Source organism: Artibeus jamaicensis, unplaced genomic scaffold (assembly GCF_021234435.1).
Source record: "Artibeus jamaicensis isolate MK-2021 breed Jamaican fruit bat unplaced genomic scaffold, CSHL_Jam_final contig_525, whole genome shotgun sequence".
In the NCBI taxonomy this organism is placed as follows: Eukaryota; Metazoa; Chordata; class Mammalia; order Chiroptera; family Phyllostomidae; genus Artibeus; species Artibeus jamaicensis.
In genome coordinates, this window is record NW_026521874.1 from 4,074,871 (window position 1) to 4,096,035 (window position 21,165).

The 21,165-nt window shown below is 48.3% G+C and overlaps 2 protein-coding genes across 6 annotated transcripts in view; one reads left to right on the top strand and one right to left on the bottom strand.

Moving 5' to 3' along the window:
* IFT81 (intraflagellar transport 81) overlaps positions 1-21,165 on the top strand; it is a 133,112-nt gene that overhangs the window by 22,183 nt on the left and 89,764 nt on the right. The gene's annotated exons all lie outside the window — the stretch shown is intronic.
* The window catches only part of P2RX7 (purinergic receptor P2X 7), a 36,485-nt gene that overhangs the window by 11,639 nt on the left and 3,681 nt on the right, over positions 1-21,165 (bottom strand). The window contains exons 1-8 of one of the 2 annotated variants that reach the window (XM_037144604.2): positions 17,045-17,269; positions 12,641-12,809; positions 11,547-11,615; positions 9,048-9,120; positions 7,708-7,804; positions 5,445-5,525; positions 4,682-4,811; positions 2,416-2,552 (exon numbers count right to left, since the gene is read on the bottom strand). In XM_037144604.2, coding sequence (XP_037000499.2) covers positions 2,416-2,552; positions 4,682-4,811; positions 5,445-5,525; positions 7,708-7,804; positions 9,048-9,120; positions 11,547-11,615; positions 12,641-12,809; positions 17,045-17,172 — 884 coding nt within the window. In that variant the 5' untranslated portion in view covers positions 17,173-17,269. Of the gene's footprint in view, positions 1-2,415; positions 2,553-4,681; positions 4,812-5,444; positions 5,526-7,707; positions 7,805-9,047; positions 9,121-11,546; positions 11,616-12,640; positions 12,810-17,044; positions 17,270-21,165 lie in introns of those variants that run through there. The other variant, XM_037144614.2, reaches the window with a different exon arrangement.

Sequence of the window (21,165 nt, forward strand, 5' to 3'; positions counted from 1 at the left end):
AAGAAGTATTCCAAGTCATGAAAGGAAAGGACCTACATCCAAGACTGCTCTATCCAGCAAAGCTTTCATTTAGAATGGAAGGGCAGATAAAGTGCTTCTCAGATAAGGTCAAGTTCAAGGAGTTCATCATCTCCAAGCCCTTAGTATATGAAATGTTAAAGGGACTTATCTAAGAATAAGAAGATAAAAAGCATGTACAGTAAAATGACAGCGAACTCACAATTATTAACGACCACACCTAAAACAAAAATAAAAGCAAACTAAGCAAACAGCTAGAACAGGAACAGAACCACAGAAATGGAGATCACATGGAGGGTTATCAACAGGGGAGTGGGAGGAGGAGAGGGGGGGAGAAGGTACAGAGAATAAGTAGCATAGAAGGTAGAAAATAGGGGGAGGGTAAGAATAGTTAGGAAATGTAGAAGCTAAAGAACTAAAGAACTTATGACATATGGACATGAACTGAAGCGGGGGAATGTGGGTGTGAGGGGGTACAGGGTGGAGGGGAGTGAAGGGGGAAAATGGGACAACTGTAATAGCATAATCAATAAAATATATTTAAAAAGAGAAAAAAATAGAGACAGATATTGGAGTGGTGCAGCCACAAGGCAAGGGATGCCTAGAGCCATCAGAAGTTGGAAGAGGCCTGGAAGGACCCTTTCCGAGAGACTCCAGAGGGAATATGTGCCTGCTGACCTCTTAATTTTGGACTTGTGGCCCCCAGAACTCTGAGAGAATAAGTTTCCGTTGTTTAATCGGCCATGTTTGTGGTAATTTGTTACAGCAGGCACAGGGAACTCATACACACACATACCCATTCAGAACCAGAGGAGAGCGTCAGGTGTCCTGTGCGGATCTGCCCTAGCTACACACCCTGTAAATAAACCGAGTCCCACATTCACCTAATAAGGACTTTTGCCATGGACATCTTTTGATAAAAGACAGAAATTCTGTAATATGATCAGCTTCTTCAAATTCCTGTTTCACAAAGTTATATTTTTTTCTTATACTTCATATAACCTTTAATTGCCTTCCCTTTTGTGTGGCTGTTTGGACTATTTATTTTTAGCTAGAGACTTCTCCTGGAGACAACAAATACTCTAACACTTTGTTCTAAGAGAATGTTAACATCACAAGAATCTCAGTTCTTCAGAAAACTCAGATCTCTCCAGGAGCTGATATTCTTAGGCTCAGCTCGACGGGCGACTTGAAGGACATTTGCTAACATCTAGTCAGAACAGTGCCCTGCATGCTTCTGCTGCTTGCTAAGAAAACAGCCTGTGAGGGCAGTCAGGGATCACTGGCCCCATCCTGTCTTCTTGCTAGTGGCCATGAGCCTGCCTAGTGGGTAGAGCAGTTGGTAGGGGGGTGATCAAAATGTTACTGAGACTTGGAGCTGGTTTCAGGGCCCTGGGAGAAACCGCACTGTCCCAGAGGAGGCGAACAGCCGCTCGTGTGTCTTGGCCAGCTCCTAGGCAGGGAATTCTGACTCCAGTGCCTACAGGGGCCCAGCAGGTAACAGAAACGAGTCATGTGGGCTGGGTATAAAGCAGTAAGGAGTGGAGAGGACAGTGGCAAAGCCCAGATCATGCCCTTTCTGAAGGGAACCACTCATAATAGCTCCAGCGAGTGCTGCTGTGTGGGCGGTGAACCCAGAGTCATCAGATTCATTTCTTTTTCCAAATAGTCTAATTTTCCAAGGAAAGTAGGAAGGCTTGATTTTTATGTAACTTTCAAGACATTACCTAGGCCAATCAGTAAATAAATCTTGTAGTTACATACATACATACATAGCTGAAGGCTGCCTGCCAGTTTATGATGTTACTTTAACATCTAGTAAGAAAGTATTTTGGGGTGCTAGGTGATAATAGTCTAGACCCGTGCCTCTTAAACGTCAGTATGCCCATAAATCTGGGAATCTTGTTAAAATGCAGAGTCGATTCAGTGAATCAAGCGTGGGGCCTGAGATTCTGCATTATAACAAGCTCCAGGTGAGGCCCTGGCTGCCGGTTCCAGGGCCACCCTGGCTGGCAAGGGTTCGGACTGCCACAATACTGAAGTGTAAGTGTGCCGTGATCTCATATAAGCCTGGTGAAAAATGGGTCACACACAGGAACATCCACCAGAGGGTCATCAGTTATCTCAAGGTGGAGGAATTATAGTGGTTTTTATCCTCTTCTCTGTTTTCCCCAGTATTGCTTTTGTTTTTCAAAGCATGTGCATCTCTTCAGTAATTAAAAAGAAAAAAATTCTTTCCCCGCCTCCATCTTAGAGGAAGTCCTCTCCATTCATCCCGATGCCGTTGCCTTGGGAACCAAATCTGGGCTTACTCACTGCTGGGGATGACACAACTCAGCTGGGCCTGGCAAGTCCCTGGGGAGCCAAGGGGGCCAGCCTGACCTTGGGCACTGTTACCTGAAGTTGTAGCCAGGGTACAGGGACTCATTGGTTATCTTGTCGTCAAGGCGACGGAACCTGTACTGTGGGCGGCAGTGATAGGACCAGCTGTCCAGGTTGCAGTCCCAGTAGATCTCGATGCCCATGATTCCTCCCTGAGGAAGACAAGAGGCGGTGTCTGAGCCCTGCTGGCGGGAGGGGGAGGGGGGGACGCAGCCGCCAGACATCTCCCTGCAGGGCAATGGGTACTCAAGGAAAGGTTTTCTTTTTTGAGGAAAAATGGCTGCTTAAAGGTTTCAGAGCCGTGAGCAAGCCCTGGCTTACTCACAGTTATTACTGAGGCCACTGTGAGCACAGCTCCCGCCCCTCCTCCCGTCTGGGACACGCCACCATTAGATTTACTTTCCTAAGGTCTGATTGTCAGTAGACCGCCCCCATCACAGCCAACCTAGGGAAGATTAAGTGGTGGCTTCTTAGACCGAAACCCAGGGTGCTCCATCACGTGTCCCCTGCTCTGTCTCCCAGGGCTCCTCCAGAGAAGGCTCTTCCTCCAGACCGTCTGTACTTGTCCCCAAACACGCCTCACACTTGCGTTTCTGTCTTTCAGATGGCGTTACTTAACATGTACAATTGAACAGGTTTTCCTATACCCACATAGGTGTGCAACTGTCGCCACGATTTTACGTTTTCATGACCTCCGAAAGAAGCCCCATAAATTATTCGTCATCCCTGTATTCCCTCTCCCAGCCCTAAGCGACCAGTGTCTGTCTTTATATAGAGTTCTTTATTCTGAACTTGCATAGGAACGATACCAAATACTATGTGGCTTTCTTCACTCAGCATAAGGTCATCCACGTTATAGCGTGTGTCTTTTTTTATGGCAGAAGAACATTCCATTGTGAGATATATGTCAATGCATTTGGTGTATCTGTTCATCAGTTACAGACATTTGGATTGTTTCTCCTTTGGGTGATTGTGACCAAGGCGGTTACGAGCATTTATGTACAAACTTTCGTGTGGACACGTGTTGCCATTGCTCTTGGGTATATACTCAGGGAGTGGAATTGCTGGGTGTACTTTGAACTTGTAAATCTGGGCCCTTCCTTACCCTTTGACCCAGCGAAATGTTTCTCCCGCCCACTTAAAATCCCCCTCGTCCTCAGGGACCTGGCTCACATCCTTCCTCAGCTGTCCCACCCTCCTCAGTTCAAGGTGACCTTCTTCTCCTTGGAGCTTCTAAGGAATCTCTTAATCTCTTACTTCTGTACCTGTACTTCTTTCTACAAATAGATTTCGAGCACTAATCATCATATTTCACTGAGTTTTATTTCATTGACTCTTAGACACCATTGCTTGTAAGACATAATTTTTCTATGTTCCTCTAAGGAGAAAATGCTGTCAAACTGTGAGATTCTATCAGTTGAAAACATTTCCTGATTTCAGAACTGTTTTTTCTAAAGATTCTATTTATTTTTAGAGAGAGAGGCAGGGAGGGAGAAACAGAGAAATATCAAGGTGTGGTTGCCTCTCACACTGGGGACCTGGCCTGCAACCCAGGTATGTGCCCTGACTGGGAATCGAACCAGTGACCCTTTGTTTCACAGCCTGTGCTCAATCCACTGAGCTACACCAGCCAGGGCTTGATTTCAGAACTCTTAAGATGTGAAAAAATGTCTTTGAACCGTGAAAGATGGCATTTCGAGATAGTATGCTAGACGCTAGGGATACAAAGGTGTGTCATTGGCAGGCTCTGGCTCAGGGAAAGAAGTAATACCGAACAATCAGTATTGTCGTTCATTGTCAGCCACTGTGCCGAGCACTCTCCGTACTGTAGTGACTACCCAATGTTTTTGTCACTTGTCATCCAAAGAGCCCAGAAACACAAGGAATGTAGCTCTAGAAGGTGGGAAAGGTAAGGGAGCGAATTCCCCTCTAGAGTCTTTGGCGGGAGCACGGCCGTGCTGTTAACCTGATTTCGGCCCAGTAAAGCTGATTCTGGACTTCCGATCTCCAGAAGTGAAAGAGAAAGCGTGTTTTCTTAAGCAGTCAGGCTCGTGATAATTCGTTACAGCAGCCCCAGGAAACTGACATACCAGGTGTCTCAGTCACAGGGTTGTTGTGGGACCAGATGAGGTGACGCCATGAAAGGCCTCAGCATCGTGTGCGGATTTACTAAACGCTCAATAAAGGCCCAGTGGCTCAGCCGCTTGGCCATTTGACATCTTCCATCCCCCTACACAAACCCCCTGCCCCCACCACCTCCTGGCACAGAGGCACCACCAACCTGAATTGCCACTTCTGAGAAGTTATCTCCCGTTTCTTGGAAGATATCTCCCAGTCGGAAAATGGGGCACAGTGGATCCTTCGTCTTGTGAAAGGTGCAGGTCTTGTTGAAGTCTGGTAGGATGTTTCTCCTGCACATAAAGAGAAGCAACCAGACATCCCCATTGAAGACTGAGATCCATCTCTCGAATACGAATGAGCTGGGGGGGGGGTGACTGGGCTCCCTGGGGGCCCCCAGCAGTCCCCACCTCCTGGTATTCGCACCCTTGTGTGATCCCCTCCCCCACTGTAGTGGGGTTGATCTGTGTGACCAGTAGCATGTGGCAGACGTGATGGCGTGTCACTTCCCAGTTTCAGTTATGAAAGGCTGTGACTTCACCTTGGTCACTGTGGTGCTTGCTTGCTCTGTGTCTCTCTTGGATCATTTGCTCTGGGGGAGCCGACGTGTCCTAAGGACACTCAGGCAGGCCTAGGGAGAGGTCAGCGTGGTGAGGAGCTGGACCCTCCTGCCAGCAACCACATGTGTTTACTTGGAAGAGGGTGCTCCAGCCCCGGTCAAGCCCAGAGGTGACTCCAGCCCTGTCGCCAGCCTGGGTACCACCGAGAGACCCCGAGCTAGCGCTGCCCAGCCGGGTCACTCCCGGATTCCTGGCCCGCAGAAACTGTGTGAGATAATAAATGTTTGTTGTTTTAAGCTTCTAACTTTTGGAGTAACTTGTTACATTGCGGTAGTTAACAATACAGCCAGACATTCAGGCACTTACATGGTGTAATTATGGCCAGGGAAGTCAATGTTATTCTTGATGAACACCGTGAAGTTCTCGGCACTGTTCAGGAGCGCAGGCCTGAGGGAGAGACATGCCACATGGGGGTCCGTGACTGCAGGCACCACGGAGTCAGTGGGCCAGTGTGGCCAGAGGCTTCCAGTCTGATGCTGGGGTCATTGCAGTGAGTGGAGAGAAAAGCAACCTAGTGTGCCAGGCCTCCTAACACTCTCCAGCTTTTCCAGTAAGAACTCTCCCTTTCTGAGACCCCACAGCCCTTCTCCCACTCTGCTATAATCCCGTGTTTAGTTTACCAACTGGCGCTCCAGGAAAAACCAAAGCCCTGATATGTAGCGTTTACGGATGCTTGTGGTATAAATACTCCCACCATGTCTGATTTCAGGCTACCAATTAGACATTGTTGAACTTGGAGCTGGGAAGGGATGAGCATAATTGGCCCACAGGTGGCACATGCCAGCTCCATCACAACCCACTTTATCTTTCCCAGTAGGTTTGGTGTTCCTGCAGGGCTGGTACAAGACTTTTCTTATGCCCCCCCCCCGCCACAGCCTTCAGCACAGGACTTCACAGGTAGTTGATTGACTATACCAGTCATTCTCCAGAGGCTCCGGGTAGCATAAAATTCTGCATGAGTTAGAGGATCCCAGATTCTAGGCTGCAGGAAGGTCTAACCAGGAAGGTCATAAATAAATAATAAAATAAGTGTATTATTTATTTATGAAATAAATGATAAACAAATTATTTATTTCATTCAACAAATAATTACTGTACTGGGCATGGAACTGGGCGTTGGGGATCTAGTGATGAAGGAGACTGTTAAGCTTTTTGTCCTTATGCAGTTGAGAGCCTGTTAAAGATGGAGAGAACTGGCTGTGGATAAAAAGGGACAGCTGGTACCTTGTTGCCTGGCATGCTGGAACAGGTGGAAGATGTCTGTCGGGGTAGCACCAGGAAAGGGTAGAGGGAATTTGGAAGGGGGCACCAAGAATGATTGTTTTTTATTCCAGGATCCCCAGAGCACAGTATCGGCGCTAGTGGGGATGTAACTACAGAGAACAGTGTACTTTTTGCCTGTTCAGTGTCCATTTCTCCTCTCTCAGTAGCCCCTCAGTTTTCTCCCTTCGGGGAAGTCAAGTCTCTTCCACTCTCATCCCAGGGGGTTGGGTGGGGATGAGTCCATCTCCTACTCGTCCCTACAGCTTCCGGGGTGGGCAAGTGACCCAGAGCTGGCCAAACAGTGTCATCCAATTTCCATGGCCACAGTGCTCGGTTCACAGATTGTCACATGACCTAGGCTGATGAGAACATTCCAGAGCTTTTGTAGGAACTATTGGGAAAGAACAATTAATTTTTTTGGACTATTAATAGTAAGGGCGGTTTAAATTGGAGTTCTCCAGACCACAGTGTGAAGAGAGCCAAAATGGAGGAAAGAATAACTTGGTAGGAGGAAGAGAAAGGGAATTTTAATGGCATTATTTGAAGCCTGGATCAAGCCTTACCTGAAGTTATACTCCTGGACTTCTCATTTGCAGGAGTCAAAAACACAAGCCAAAAAGTAACACTCCTTTTTTTCTGAAGCCAGTTTAGGTTGTGTATTTGTTGCTTACATAAAAGAAAATTTTATTTATGGCACATGCCTGCGATGTGCAGGTCACACAGCAAAGAAGTGTTAGGGTCAGGATTTGAACCCAGGTTTCTCTGTTCTCTGTTGAAAGGTATTAGTCCCTGTGGTTTCTGAGTTTTACCTCGAGTTCTGCCTCTGGCCCTGACCTCGTGAAAGAGAAGAGTCACTCCAGGGACCACCAAATCTGCCACTGTCATCACCAAAGGAAACTTCCTTTCTGCCCATCCATTTCTTTTCCTCCCTTCCTACTTCCCTCCTTTTTTCCTTCCTCCCTCACTGCCACCCATCCATCCTTAATCAGTCAGTATGGACAAGTCAGGATGGACCCTGCTGTGGCACTGGAGAGGGGTCTGGAGGTGCCCCGGAATGTGCTGGTACAGAAAAGCAACAGACGCACCCGGGGTCCTCTACCCTCAGGGGGTAGTAGCTATTCAGCAGTCAGGGCAGAATTGCTTCAATATTTTAACTAGTGTGCCTGGCACGGGGTCACTGAGCCAGTAGGACCCAGGACTCTGTGGCACTGCCCTGAGAAGAGAAGCCAAATCGGCACCTGGCAGGGCCCCGTTTACTCGCTGCTGAGGGCCACCATGTCATGTCGGTCCCCACTCTGTAACTCACCGGGGGACCTTTGCCGTTGCCTCGGTGGGACACCAGGCATAGACTTCACAGGTCTTCTGGTTCCCTTCATACACTACACACTTTCCAGTCTGGATTCCTGTGGGGTCAAGGGGTCACAGAAGCACATGTGTGAAAATCATGGGGAAGAAACCCTCTCAACCCTAGCAAAAAAATACCTGCGCTTTTCAACTGAAGAAGTTTCTGTTTCCATGAAACTCCACCCAAACCACGAGCTTACGTTAGGCTGAACAAGCAAGCAACACATCAAACAGTAAGCTTTTCGAAAAAGCATCAGAGAGAACACAGGAAGACCACGAATGCTGTTGGCTCTTGGGGCATCTTTGCAAGGGGGGAGCTGGAAAGGGCGTATTCTCTGGCCTGGGATAAACAGACTGGGACCTGGCTTCTCACTGGACATCTGAGACCCTGCAGGAGTGCACGGCGTGTACCAGGATGTGCAGAGTCACAGGACAAACTCGGCCCCTCTTCCTGGAGCATCAGGGCCAGTTAAAGACATCCGAGGGAAATGTTAAATAGCAAGCAATGTCAAAATGAGCTTAGTACCAACTCAAGCACACATGTATTGTAGAATAAGATAGAACATTCACATGCCCTTTTGTGTGTGTTTCATGATCACTGATGGTTTTTCTTTTCTTTTTGTTCTTTTATATGCTAGCTTTTTATTATCATGTGCCCTTGAGTTTTAAGTCAGGAGATATGGAAATTCTGCAGGTTAACACAAGTGTGGCCCCAAGGGTACAAGTTCAAGCGCCACAACCTTTGGGGAATTTCAATACAGAAAAATTTAGAATACTCAGATGTTGTCCTGGCTGGTGTGGCTCAGTGGATTGAGTGCTGGCCTGTGAACCAAAGGGTCTTGTTCAATTCCTACTCTAGGGCACATGCCTTGGTTGTGGGCCACGTCCCCAGTAAGGGGTGTGCAAGAAGCAACCACACATTGATTTCTCTCCCTGTCTCCCTCCTATCCCCTCTCTAGAAACAAACAAATAAATACATACATACATAAATAAAAGGAAGAATACTCAGATGTTGCTATAAGCCATTTCCTTTTTTTACCAGTTAGAACCCAGAAAGTGCTAATTTTGCAAGGTTTTCGGGAGCTCTCCTCACTGGGGAATTCAGGTCACCCTCATGTCAGTGGCTGGTCCTCTGGGGACAGAGCCAAGGCACGAGCAGAAGCAGGCTCGCCCATGGCCTGGTGAGGGTGGAAGAAGGAAGCCAGAGTAAAAGATCTGAACTTCAGGGCACTGCAGATGTCACCAGGATGCCAGACCGTCCACTTCCCCCCCCAAGGGCCCCCCACAAAAACCAGAACATACCTTTGCTCTGTGGGTCCATCCATCCCTGTTTACAATTCTTGTCAGAGTGACAGAGTGTCCTGTGGGTGGGATACTGCAGAGAGAAGGACAAGACAGTGAGGAGTAAGTGTCTCGTATCCCTAAGATACGGAAAAGCAGATGTCTGTGTCCCCACAAAAACGTGTGTGCAGATGTAAGAGGCAGCGCTATTCATAATAGCCCCAAATAGAAACAGCCCAAACAGTCATCAGCTAATGAACGGACAGATAAAATGTAGGACACTCATGTTACAATGGAATGTTATCCAGCCATAGAAAAAAATGAAGTACTGACTCATGCTAAACACCAGCAAACCTTGAAGGCACTGTGTTAAGTGAAAGAAGTCAGCCACAAGAGACCACACGTTGTAGGGTTCCATTTCCTATGAAATGTCCAGAACAGGCGACTCCATAGAGACAAAGCAATCGCTGTGGCCAGGGGCTGAATAAGCGGGAATGGGGAGTGATGGCTGGCGGGTCTGAGATTCTTTCTGGGGGGATGACAGTGTCCTAAAATCATGGTGATGGTCGCCCAGCATTGTGAATATGTGGAAACCCACTGAATTGCACCCTTAAAACGGTGGGGTTTATGGTATATGAACTATATCCCAGTAAAAAAGAAACAGAAATCTAAAAAGCGGACATCGCGGCAGTACGGGACCGGCTGTGGGGAGCGTGCTCAGGGTGCACAGCAGGTGGCCCAGCCCGGGCAGCTCTGGCTGCAGAACTGAGGGAAGCAAACGGCAGGAAGTTTCTGCAGGAAATGTGGAAACAGGGGCTGCCGGCCAGCCCTCTTTCCTGGCCCGAGAAAATGAGGCCGGTCAGGTCTCAGGACTGAAGGCTGAGGATAGGAGGAAAGGAGAAATGCGATGCTTTGGTTTATGTGGGTCTAACTTCTGGTTTCTTGGGGAGCAGGTTCAATGGCCAGTCTCAGGGAAATCGAATGTGACATGGCCTTTGTGCAACAAGTTATCTTCTGTGCAGTTTGTGTTTTTTATAGAGATTTGACAGAAGGACCCAGGTACACCTGGTTTTGCTGGTAGCTGCACAATTAGGTCAGGTCACTGCACCTCTCTGAGCCTCAGTTTCCTCATCTGTAAAAGGGGGCTGCTCAGGTTTGCCCTAAGTGGTTGCTCTGAAGATTAAATGAGCGTTATTGATATCGATCCAAGGGAATGTCAGCTTGGTTCCAGGTTTAGGTAGAAATGACGGCAAAGCCCTGGCTGGTGTAGCTTAGTGGATTGAGCATCAGCCTGTGAGTCAAAAGGTCACTGGTTCGATTCCCAGTCAGGGCACATGCCTGCGTCACAGACCAGGTCCCCAAATGGAGGCATGCGAGAGGCAACCGGTTGATGTTTCTCTCACACATCGATGTTTCCATAGGCAGGAAACCTGCTTGATAGCTTCACGGGGCTGCACCCCTCTGTATAGCACAGGTACATTACCTAAGTGGGAAATGGCAGGAAGGCAGGAGTAACAGGTGAAGGCCTAGTAACACATGGCTATAGATTCACTTACCAGAATAGCTACTTACCATCTTAGAGAACAGAGGACAGGACCGAGAAGGGTCTGAATAGGACAAACACTTTTTTTTTTCAAGATTTTATTTATTTATCTTTAGAGGGGAAGGGAAGGAGATAGGGAGAGAAATATCAATATATAGTTGCCTCTCGTGTGTCCCTTGCTGGGAACTGGCCTGCAACCCAGGCATGTGCCCTGACTGGTAATCGAACAGCAATACTCTGGTTCGCAGGCCTGCGCTCAATCCACTGAGCTACACCAGCCAGGACTAGGACAAACACTTTTGATAGGGAAGAATGTTCCCCAGAAAGAAGCAGGGGAAGGTCAAGAGTATGGAGAGGGCAAAGCCCAGTTGGGGAAGACTACATGGGTGCTGGTGGTGGGGAGACAAGTAGCTCCAGGAAATGGGCTCAAAGGCAAACTTGGCCTGTTTGGCAGTGTTTCCACACAGACAGTTCCCAGTGGATCACTGCAGGGAAAGCCGTAGAAGAGGACACCTGGGTTCTAAGCTCGGCTCCGCCTCCAGCAAGCTGGGCGACCTAGGGGAAGTCACTCAACCTCTCTGATCTGTGTTCTGACCTGTAAAGTGGGTCCGGGAATGCTGTCACCCTCCTAAGTGTGTGAGGCTTCACCGAAGTGTGAAATGCTGCACAAATGCCTCAAAGACCACTGTTGTCTGAGCCACGCAGGAGTGGGCCATGGAGGAAGTGGGATTCCGGCCCGCACAGGCTCCTAGTGCTGGAGCTGGAGACCGAGGGGCTACAGAGAAAGAGAACTAACTGCAAGGTCTTTGGACCCTTCTCCCACCCAGCCCAGACTACACGCCACAAGAGAGGCTCTGTAAGAGCTTGTGAGCTTGAATCTGGGATCGCAGCTTCCGCCTTCGCGTGCCCTTTCTCTGACCCGTGCTTCCTTCAAGAACTCTCATCACCGGTCTAACTGCTCTGGGCACCCTCCTCACCTCCGCACACAGCCCACGCTGCTGGCCTTTTGTCTTGAGAAAGTTTGTCATCACAAAGAAGGAGTTCCCCTGTGGAGAAAAGGAGAGAAGTCAGATGAAAGCCTTCTAAGAACAGAGCTACTTAATCATAATAATCCAGCTTGCTAAGTGCCTGGGGGCGAACCTTTCTACTCTTCTAGGCCTCAGTCTGGAAGCAAATTTGGGACCAAGTAGGGCTCCGAGTGTGAGCATGGGCACATTCACACTGACTGAGCCTTCATTTTCCATTCCAGCCTCGCAGCAAAATTGCATTAAATTGAAACTCAGGAGACCTGGGGAGGTGGGAATGGGGGTGTTGGCTTCAGGAGAGTGCTGTTTAGATTATCCAGGACTTTAACTAAAGGGCAATAGGGCATCTCGCCACCTGGGAAATAGCTGGAGGTTTTAACCGCCCACTGTTAGAAACAAACATCGCAGCTCGGGTTTTCTGCTGCTGCCCCAGCTCCCAGCATCTGCAAATACGCCCTTTGGTCCCTCGGCCCCCGTCTGTCCTTTGGTGTTCTCGAGCCTATTTTGATGTTTCCTTTTGACAATTTTAATTCCGTTTTCTCTTCTTGCGAATTTAGGCAGCCGCATATCCTTTCTCTGGGACCCACATCTTCTCTCTCTTTGTCATCTATAATCCTTCCTTTGTGCAGAAACGTGCCTACGAGTGTTTTCCTGGAGACATTTTTGTCGATAAAATGCCACACTAACAATGTAGAAGAGCTGGCCCTGGTGACTCTAGGCCCACCCTGCTGACTCGGTGGCCTTGCTTCTAAAAAGCAGCTTATAGATTGGTCTGAATGAGTCAAATTGGGTTTTCAACGCACCAGGACACACAGCTATTTCGAGAAACTGTGCAAGGCTTAATAAAGCAAAGAATCATTTCCTTCGAGCTGTTGGAGCTGACCCAATTTTGCAATTTTTAGGATTTCCCCGTTGGGATTTTTCACAGAGCTTTTCAAGCAGGGCCAGTGTTTTTCTGAAGTGAGGCCCCAGGTCTATGGAGGGGGGTGAGGCCCTGGTGACTGTGAGCAGGGATGAATCCTGGGAGGGTGCTGGCCAGGGCTCACCTGCAAGGGGAAGGTGTAATCCGCCGTGTCGAAGACAGTGGGCACTGCCTTCTTCTCTCCATTCTCTATGGTCTCCTCTTTCACCTCTGCCAGCCCTTTCACCTTGGTGTGCACGGAGCTGATAACAGACTCCTTCTTCTGGTACAGCTTGTCAGTCACCAGAGCAAAGCTAAGTGGCAGACACAGAGAAGCATCAGTGGCTTTCCCGAGGATGGCACAGTGGTTTTGGATGAAGGCCACCTCCATTCAAACCCCAGCTTTGCTGAGTGCCTTTGGGCACGTGACTTGCCTCCTCTGTGACTCATGTCCCTCGTGTGTGAGATGGGAAGAATCAGACCCAGTTCACAGGGTTGCTGCAAGTATGAACTGAGATATGGACGCGAACTCCACCATGTGGTTTCTGCATTGAGGGCTCAGTGCATGGGGACTACTGCCCAAAGCCAGCCTCTAATACTGCCTCATGTAGACCTTCATTTACAGGACGGCTGCTCAAATATCAGAGTCCACCCCTATGCTGGTCCACCAGCTTCATTCTGGGACTCAGTAACACATCAGCACCTGTTTAAGGGTGTGTCCAGCAGGCCAGCCACCTGTCTTCCACAAAGACACGCCCAGCTTATAAATAATGTTGATAATAGGCACCGCCGTTTATCAAATATGTGCTATGTGCCAAGCGATCTGCATGCATCGTCTCTTTTAAGCCTCACAACAACAGGAGATGGCACCTGTCATCATCACCCTCTGTAAGTGAGGAAAAGGCTCAGAGAGGTGAAGGAACCTGCCCGGGTCACACAGATCGTCGGTGGTAGGACTGAGGCCCTGGACTGGGAGAGCTGGGCCTTTTAACCACGTGCTATTCTTGTTCATGTGTGATGTGGTTCTGCCTCTGGTCTCCTGCATTTGGGTTAGTTCATTAGCTGTGAATACCTTATTTAGAACATGACTCTAAATTATGGCAAGGGAACTAGAGAGGGGAAGTGGAAATGATGATTGAAAATGGTAGATTTCATCCCCATTGATGTTTTCCCTGTACCCCATTGCTCTCAATCATTAAGAGTTTACCCTAAAATCCCTCCCATTGATCTGCCAACAGTAATCAAGACTCAGCTACAAGAGGAAAGTGTACTCAGCCCACACAAAAGGGCGCACCTCGAATACCCAGCTTGGGTGATAGAGGAGGCGTTGCCACTGGACCTTACAGGACACCTACTGCATTAGGCCACACTACCAAGACACGGAATCAGAGCAGCTCTACCTAATACATAGGAACACACACAGGGAGGCTGCCAAACAAGGAGACAAAGAAACACGGCACAAAGGAAGGGACAGATCAAAACTCCAAATAAAGAGCTAAACGAAATGGAGGTAAACAATCTATCAGATGCAGAGTTCAAAACACTTTATATAAGTATGCTTACAGAATTTAGTGAGGACTTCAGCAGCATAAAAAAGACCCAGTCAGAAACGAAGGATACAGTAATTGGAATAAAGAACAATTTACAGGGAAACAGCAGTAGAATGGATGAAGCCAAGAATCTAAATGATTTGGAACATAAGGAAGCAAAAAACAACCATGCAGAAGAAGCAAAAAAAAAATGAGGATAGTTCAGCCTCTGAGACAACTTGAAGAGGTCCAACATTGCCTCATAGGATTGTCAGAAGGAGAAGAGAAAGCAAGAAATAGAAAATCTGAAAAAACTGCAAGAAATAATGATTTGCTGAAGGAAATAGACATGTAAGTCCAGGAAGTACAGAGAGTCCCAATTATGATGGATGCAAAGAGACCCACTCTAAGACACATCATAATTAAAATGCCAAAGGTTAAAGATAAAGAGAGACTCTTAAAAGGAAGAGAAAAGAAGTTAATTACCAGAAGGTTGCCAGATGGGGGAGGCAGGTGTGGGGGAGAACGGGTGAAGAGGTGAGGGGATTAAGTACAGATAGGTAGTTACAGAATAGCCACGGGGATGTAAAGTACGGTATAGAAGACAGAGTAACCAAAGAACTTACACGCATGACCCATGGACATGAACAGTGGGGGGGGGATTGCCTGAGGGCGTGGGAGATGCTGGGTGGAGGGGGGCAAGGAGGGAAAAATCAGGACAGCTGTAATAGCATAATCAATAGAATATAATAAAAAAAGTTTACCCTAAATGCTTTCTTTATTCATTCAGCAGGTATTTATTTGATCTCTTCCTTCTGCCCAGCCCCTAATATCTGAATGACATTAGGAAGTCTAAGGCAATGGTTGTCCACCAGGAACTGACCTGGGAAACCAAGACAGAGTGGGCCAAGATGTGGTCCCAGTTATTCTCAACCTTGTCTGTGATGTATAATCACTCAGGGAGCTTTCAAAATCGCAGCCCCCAGACCCACTCCTGGAAACTGATTTAGGATGTCTGGAGAGCTCTCCAGGTTCCTAAATATATTTTCCAACTTCCCCAGCTGGTTCTATTGCACAGTCAGGGTTGAGAACACCTGGGAGACTCATGAGAAGACAACTTGTATTTGCCAGTTGAAGTCCACCTGGAGAAGTGCTTTCCCTGTGACCGAGCCGTCCCATTCCCATTTGCAGGTGGGTGCACACCCTCGTGCGTGTGCCTAAGGAGTTACGCACAGGAATGTTTATACGGCAGCATTATTTGTAAGAGGGAAAACTGGAGATAACCTGAATGTCCTTGAACACTAACAGACGAATTGTTGGATTCATACAGTGAGATGCTCTACAGCAGCGAAAATGATGGAGAGTTACTTGAGTCAATGTGGAGATAATGCTGAGCAACCGGAGCATGCACATTACAAGGTTTAAAGAAATCCAAAACTACATCATGTACTCAAAACAAATAGCTGTCCATGCATATTCATAGCGGCACTATTCACAATAGCCCAAAGCTGGGAGCAACCCACAGGTTTATCAGCAGGAGAATGGAAAAGACAAAATGTGGTCACCCCCATATTATTCAGCCGTAAAAAAAAGGAATGAAGCACCGAAACATGCGGTACTATGGATGAGCATTGACTACATTGTGCTGAGTGAAAGTGAGAGAAGCCACACACAAAAGGTCGAATAGAATAAGACCCCATTGGTATGAAAGATTTAGAATAGGTGAATCCATGGAGACCGGGAGTCGATGGATGGTTGCCAGGGGCTGAGGGCAGGGAGAAATGGGAACGAGCTGCCTCACAGGGACAGGGTTTCTTTTAGGACAGGTGGCCTCAGTGTTTTGGAAGTAGACCACCGGTAACTGTGCAAGACTGCGGATGTACTAAACGAGGCTGAATTGTACCCTTTAAAATGGTGGGTTTTATGTGATATGAATTTCACCTCAGTTACAAAAAGCAAAAACATTTTTATAGCTATGGACATAGGTTGTAGAAATATAAAAACAAACAGAATGACAAGTGCCCAGTTCAGGATGATGTTAATAAGGGGAGAGGAAAGAGAACAGGATAAAGGCTGGGTTTGCAGGGAGCTAACACTGGACCAGTGATGTTTTATTTCTTCAATTGGATGGTAATGTTTTATATCTTAGGTTTAGCATTTCTGAACACTCACGAAAAAAGAAAGCTCATCAAGAAAGACCACATGGGTAGAGATCCAGGTTTGAGACCCAGTCATACATGAGGCAGAGCCACCAAATGTCATTCCATAGACGAGTAAGTAGCGCTGCTCAGCAGTCTAGTTCAGCCTGGTATCGCAACAGGCACACGGGCCACGCAGTGGTTTTCCCCGGTGGATTTTGCAGTGGTGTCCAAGGGGACACTGGTCGGCCTGGCCCCGCCATTTGGGAAGCTCGGAGGTGACCTCTGATATTCATTACAGGGTGTATACAGCGTGTTACAGATCAGCCTTAGTGCAGCCCAGCCCTCTCGTAAACCGGAAGACTTGTCTTCATATAATAACAAACATATCGTTTTAAGAATTTAAAGTGCTTCAGAGCCGCATCGGAGGGGAAAAAAGAGAGTCTGTAGTACCCTGCCCAATGGTAAGAATTTTCTAATGACATCCAGCAGCCCTGTCCCGACTCACTTGGTGACTTAGACAAGTCATGTCACCTCTCAGAGGCCATGCATTCAGTCCCTGAATGAGGAGATAACTGTCTGGCTTCCTACTCCCTGTGACCTTCGGCTCTAAAAAGCTCCAATTCTGTGCACTCTGAAGCCTGCAAACCACAAGTCCTGGAGCGAACGGCGGCACGAAGGGGCTGGGGATTCAGCCAGGTCTTGTCGGGTGGGTGGTTAGAGATGATGGGGGAGAGGCAGCTGACGGGTCTGGGCAGCAGAGAGGGCTCACAGGAGAGAAGCCTGGCTGCTCCCAGGCAGTCAAGGGTAGGGGGTAAGGGTAGAAGAGGGGGACGGAGAGTGAGATGGTGCCCTTAGGCCGGCCCAGCGTACCCGACTCACCAGATGTAGCAGAGGGTACCCATTAAAAGGAGCTGCTTCAGAGTCCCGAACCACAGGTTCTGAATTTGAATGACTTTCCTGATTTCCAGAGAGTGGCACATGTCGGGGAATTGGCACCGTGCTGGCATGGTGAGAGGCACTGCACCATGCCTCAGAGCGCTGCAGAAAGAAGTGTCCCTCGGCCACGCCGGGCTCTCTCTTATCTGTCTGGGGCTCACTGAGCAATGGTTAACTCTTATCTGGCAGGGGCTCTCTGAGCAAAGGTGAGTTAAAGTGAAAGGACGTGACCTGAAAGTGAACTCTTCCCCTGCCGCCCAAACCAGGGCAGCACACACACTGCGCCTCATGGAGATTCTGGGCCTGCAACTGCTGCTTCTTGCATGTAAAATCCCAAGGGAAGAATAGGATTATGTCCGTCCCTGGTCCACTGTGCTGTGTGGGGAGGTCAGCAGAGGGCCAAGGGCAGCAAAAGATGTGCTGAGGAGGAAGTGGGGGAGAGCCTGCACCCCCAAAGCAAGTTCAGTACTGATCACCATAGTTATCGTTGCTGCTGTAACAAATTATCATGTACCCCGTGGCTTCAAACAACACAGATGTGTTCTTTCAAATTTCTAGGGATCATATGTGAGATAAGGTGACAGCTGGGCTGGTTCTTTCTGGAAGCTTCCTTCATGAGAGAATCTGTTCCTCACCTTCTCCAGCCCCTGGGGGTTGCCGGGCACTCCGGGGTGCAGAGCCATGTCACACCAGCCTCTGTTCCTGGGGTCACATCTCCCTTCTCTAACCTTGACCCTCCCGTGTCTCTCTTTTGAGGACTCTTGTGATGTAATCAGAGGCAACCCCCCCATCTCGACATGGGACTTAATCACACCTGCAGAGTTACTTCCTTCGGCCGTAGGAAGTAACGCACCCATGTTCCCGACTTGGGGCGTGAGCGTTCGGTCTCACCATCCAGGCTCCATGTGTTCTGGGGAGCCCTGTGCTTCACTGCCTCCCCACCCCCCTCTGTCATGTCACCAGGCACATACTTAGACAAGAATCTTTGATATCTCAAACCACAAAAGTTTAAATGATGTCCTGTTTCCACCAGCAAAGCAAAAAGCGCATGTTCCCCCTTTTAAGAAGGCCTTGACAAACAAGAGTGTGGTCTCGTGGGCTTGGCTGAGGTAGTAAAGGTCTGGACACCGTGCTGGGGACACAGGGCCACAGGGATCGAGGCTACCGTGTTGAAGAAGAGGAGAAATACCGTACAGGGTGCAGCCATTTGAGGAGTGTCAGGTGGGAGGAGGGCCACGGGGCAGAACTCTAACCAAAGGGGAGAATCGCAGGGAGATAGCTTTTGGCTCAACATGTGGAGAAGAAATATCTCAACAGAGCATTCCCAGGACACAGCGAACTTTCCTTAGGGATGCTAGCTGTGCCACTGATGCCGAAGAGGATGGTAACTTTCCTGTGTCTCATACCTCCGTCTCTCCCATCTCCTCTCCATCTGCACCTCAGCATCTTCTCCCACCTTAAACATGAACCCTCTCCCAACCCCACTTCTTCTCCCGTTGCCACTTGATACCTTTCCTCTCTCTGGTAGCCAAACCCCTTGAGAAAATGATTGACCACATCTCTTTCACATCTCCGCTCCCCCCCACCCCCCCTCCTCTCACTGCAGTCTGGCTCCCGCCCACACCCCTCCTCTAAAGCCTCCCTTGTCAAGTAAACAACGACCTTGAACAGCAACTTCATCTTCACTGAATCCGATAGACACACCGCAGCCCTGACCTTCCCGGAACTCTCAAGAGCAAATATTGACTCTCAAGAGCTTGATATTGACTCCAATATCAAGCACGAGCTCCTTCCCCTTCTTCCCCTAAATTCCCGGAACCCACATCCCCCTGACTTTGGGTCTCTGTGGGCCACCTTTCTGAGAATCCTGCCAGGACTTCTGTGCTCCCATCACTTAAAGGTCGGCATTCCTCAGGGGTCTGTTCTAAGCCTTCTTGCCTTCTCGTCTGCGCCTTCTCTTGCTGGTGGGTTGCAGCTACTGGTTACCATGTGTGTGCTGGTGACGTATAAATCTGTATACTCACACTTGTGTGTCCCACAGACACGTCAAACGCAGGGCTTTGGGCTCTGAACTTATCTTCCACCCCAAATGGGCTTCTTTTTCTCCCACATTCCCATCCCAGTGAATTTCTTCCACCACCCATCAGTTGCTCAAGCCAGAAACAGGGATACTTCCTAACTTATCCTTCCCCTCACTCCCCCTCATACGTTCTGCTGTTCTATCTTCCTAATGTTATTCACATCTGCCCGCTTCTCTACCACCGTCACCTCCTTAGTCCAGGTCCCCGTCAGCTCTCATCTGGATCGCCCAGCAGCCTCCTACAAGGTCTCCCTCCCTCCGTTTGTATTCTTATCTCCTCCTTGCCCAAGCTCCTTCCATACCCACCACCTATATACAACTGCTCATGCCCATGGCTGCTATGGGTGCTGTGGTCTTCTCTCAAAAGAATAAATCTTAGAAGAGGTTCAGGGCCCTTTGGGAAGAGAATTCTGCAGTCCCGCATACGCAGAGCGGCAGGGAGTGCAGTTCCGAATGGGCACATTCTGGCCCTGGGGCAGGCAGAGCTCTCAGATGACCTCAGTATTTCCTGTATCCTGGCAGATAGACCCTGCCTAGTCCCCCAGACTCTGAGAATGAAGGATGTCCTTCCATGTTCAGGTTGTGTTGTACAGCTGAGCTGGAGACAGGAAGACCATCTGGGTAGGCCTGACCCAATCTCACGAACCCTTCACAAGCAGAAGATCCCAGAAGAGAAGTCGGAGATTTGAGTGAAACATGAGAACAATTCATTGTGTCATTGCTGGCTTGGGGGTGGAGAAGGCCACGTGACAGAGAACGTGAGTGGCCTCTAGAATCTGAGAGATGCCCCTGGCTGACAGCCAGCAAGCAAACAGAGCTCTCAGCCCTATGATCACAAGGAGTGGAATGTTATATCAACGAGGATGATCTTGGGAGCCTCGGATTGGCCAAAAACTTTGTTTTTTCCTTACAATGGCTCTAGCAGCGCTTAGTTGTCTTTAACTTCATTTGAAACAATTTTCTTAGATTGTATTGTGACAGCTATCACATTAGCATGTGTTTAAAAAAAGCTTATCAAAACTGGTGAATTTTTGTGTAGCCATTTTAATACTGAAGATGGAAGAAAATATGCAACATTTTCAGCATATTATGCTTTATTACTTCAGGAAAGATAAAAATGCAACTGAAATGCAAAAAAAAGATGTGTGCAGTGCATGGAGGAGGTGCTGTGAGTGATCGAATGTGTCAAAAGTGGTTTGTGAAGTTTCGTGCTGGAGGTTTCTCGCTGGATGATGCTCCACAGTCAGGTAAACAGTTGAAGTTGATAGTGATCAAATGGAGACTGATTGAGAACAAAGCTATACCACGTGGGAGATAGCTGACATACTCGAAATATCTGAATCTATGAAGTTATTGGCAAAAATGAAAAATATGTCTTTTATTTTATGGAAAAAAACTAAACAGACCTTTTCCTCCAGAGTCCCAGAGTGAGAACTCAGCCCAGCTCACATTTAATTTAAACCTTGTGTGTCTCTGAGCAGAGGACTCGGTCACACCATGCCCAAACCACTAACCTACAGAACTATGAGCTACCAGGTGGACAGTGGTTTTTACCACTGAGCTTGCGGTAATACATTAAGCAGCAGTAGAAAACCAACACAGCCCCCACAGGCTTCTTACTCTATGGGGAAGCTTTCAGCCCACACCAGCTGAGGGCCACAGAGGGGTTTCTGAAGCACAGGTCCAGGGAAGTGCTCCCCCTTGTGTAGGTCAAGGCTGGTACCGCCCCCATAAACTCCTAAAGATGAATTCTGCTCACACCCTCCAGCTCATGTCATTCCCTGTGTGCTAAAGTATTGCTTGGTGCTTATGTTTGAAAACTTTGGGCTTGGGTCTTGTGCCTATCTCCTAGCTGCGAGAGAGGCAGGGAAACTGTGATATATATTTGAGAAGCCCCTAACTACACTGTTCAGAACATGATTACCCACTGAGACCTTGTAAGGAGTTTGTTTTTTGACTGGCTCTTCCCCACTCCCTCCCTGCA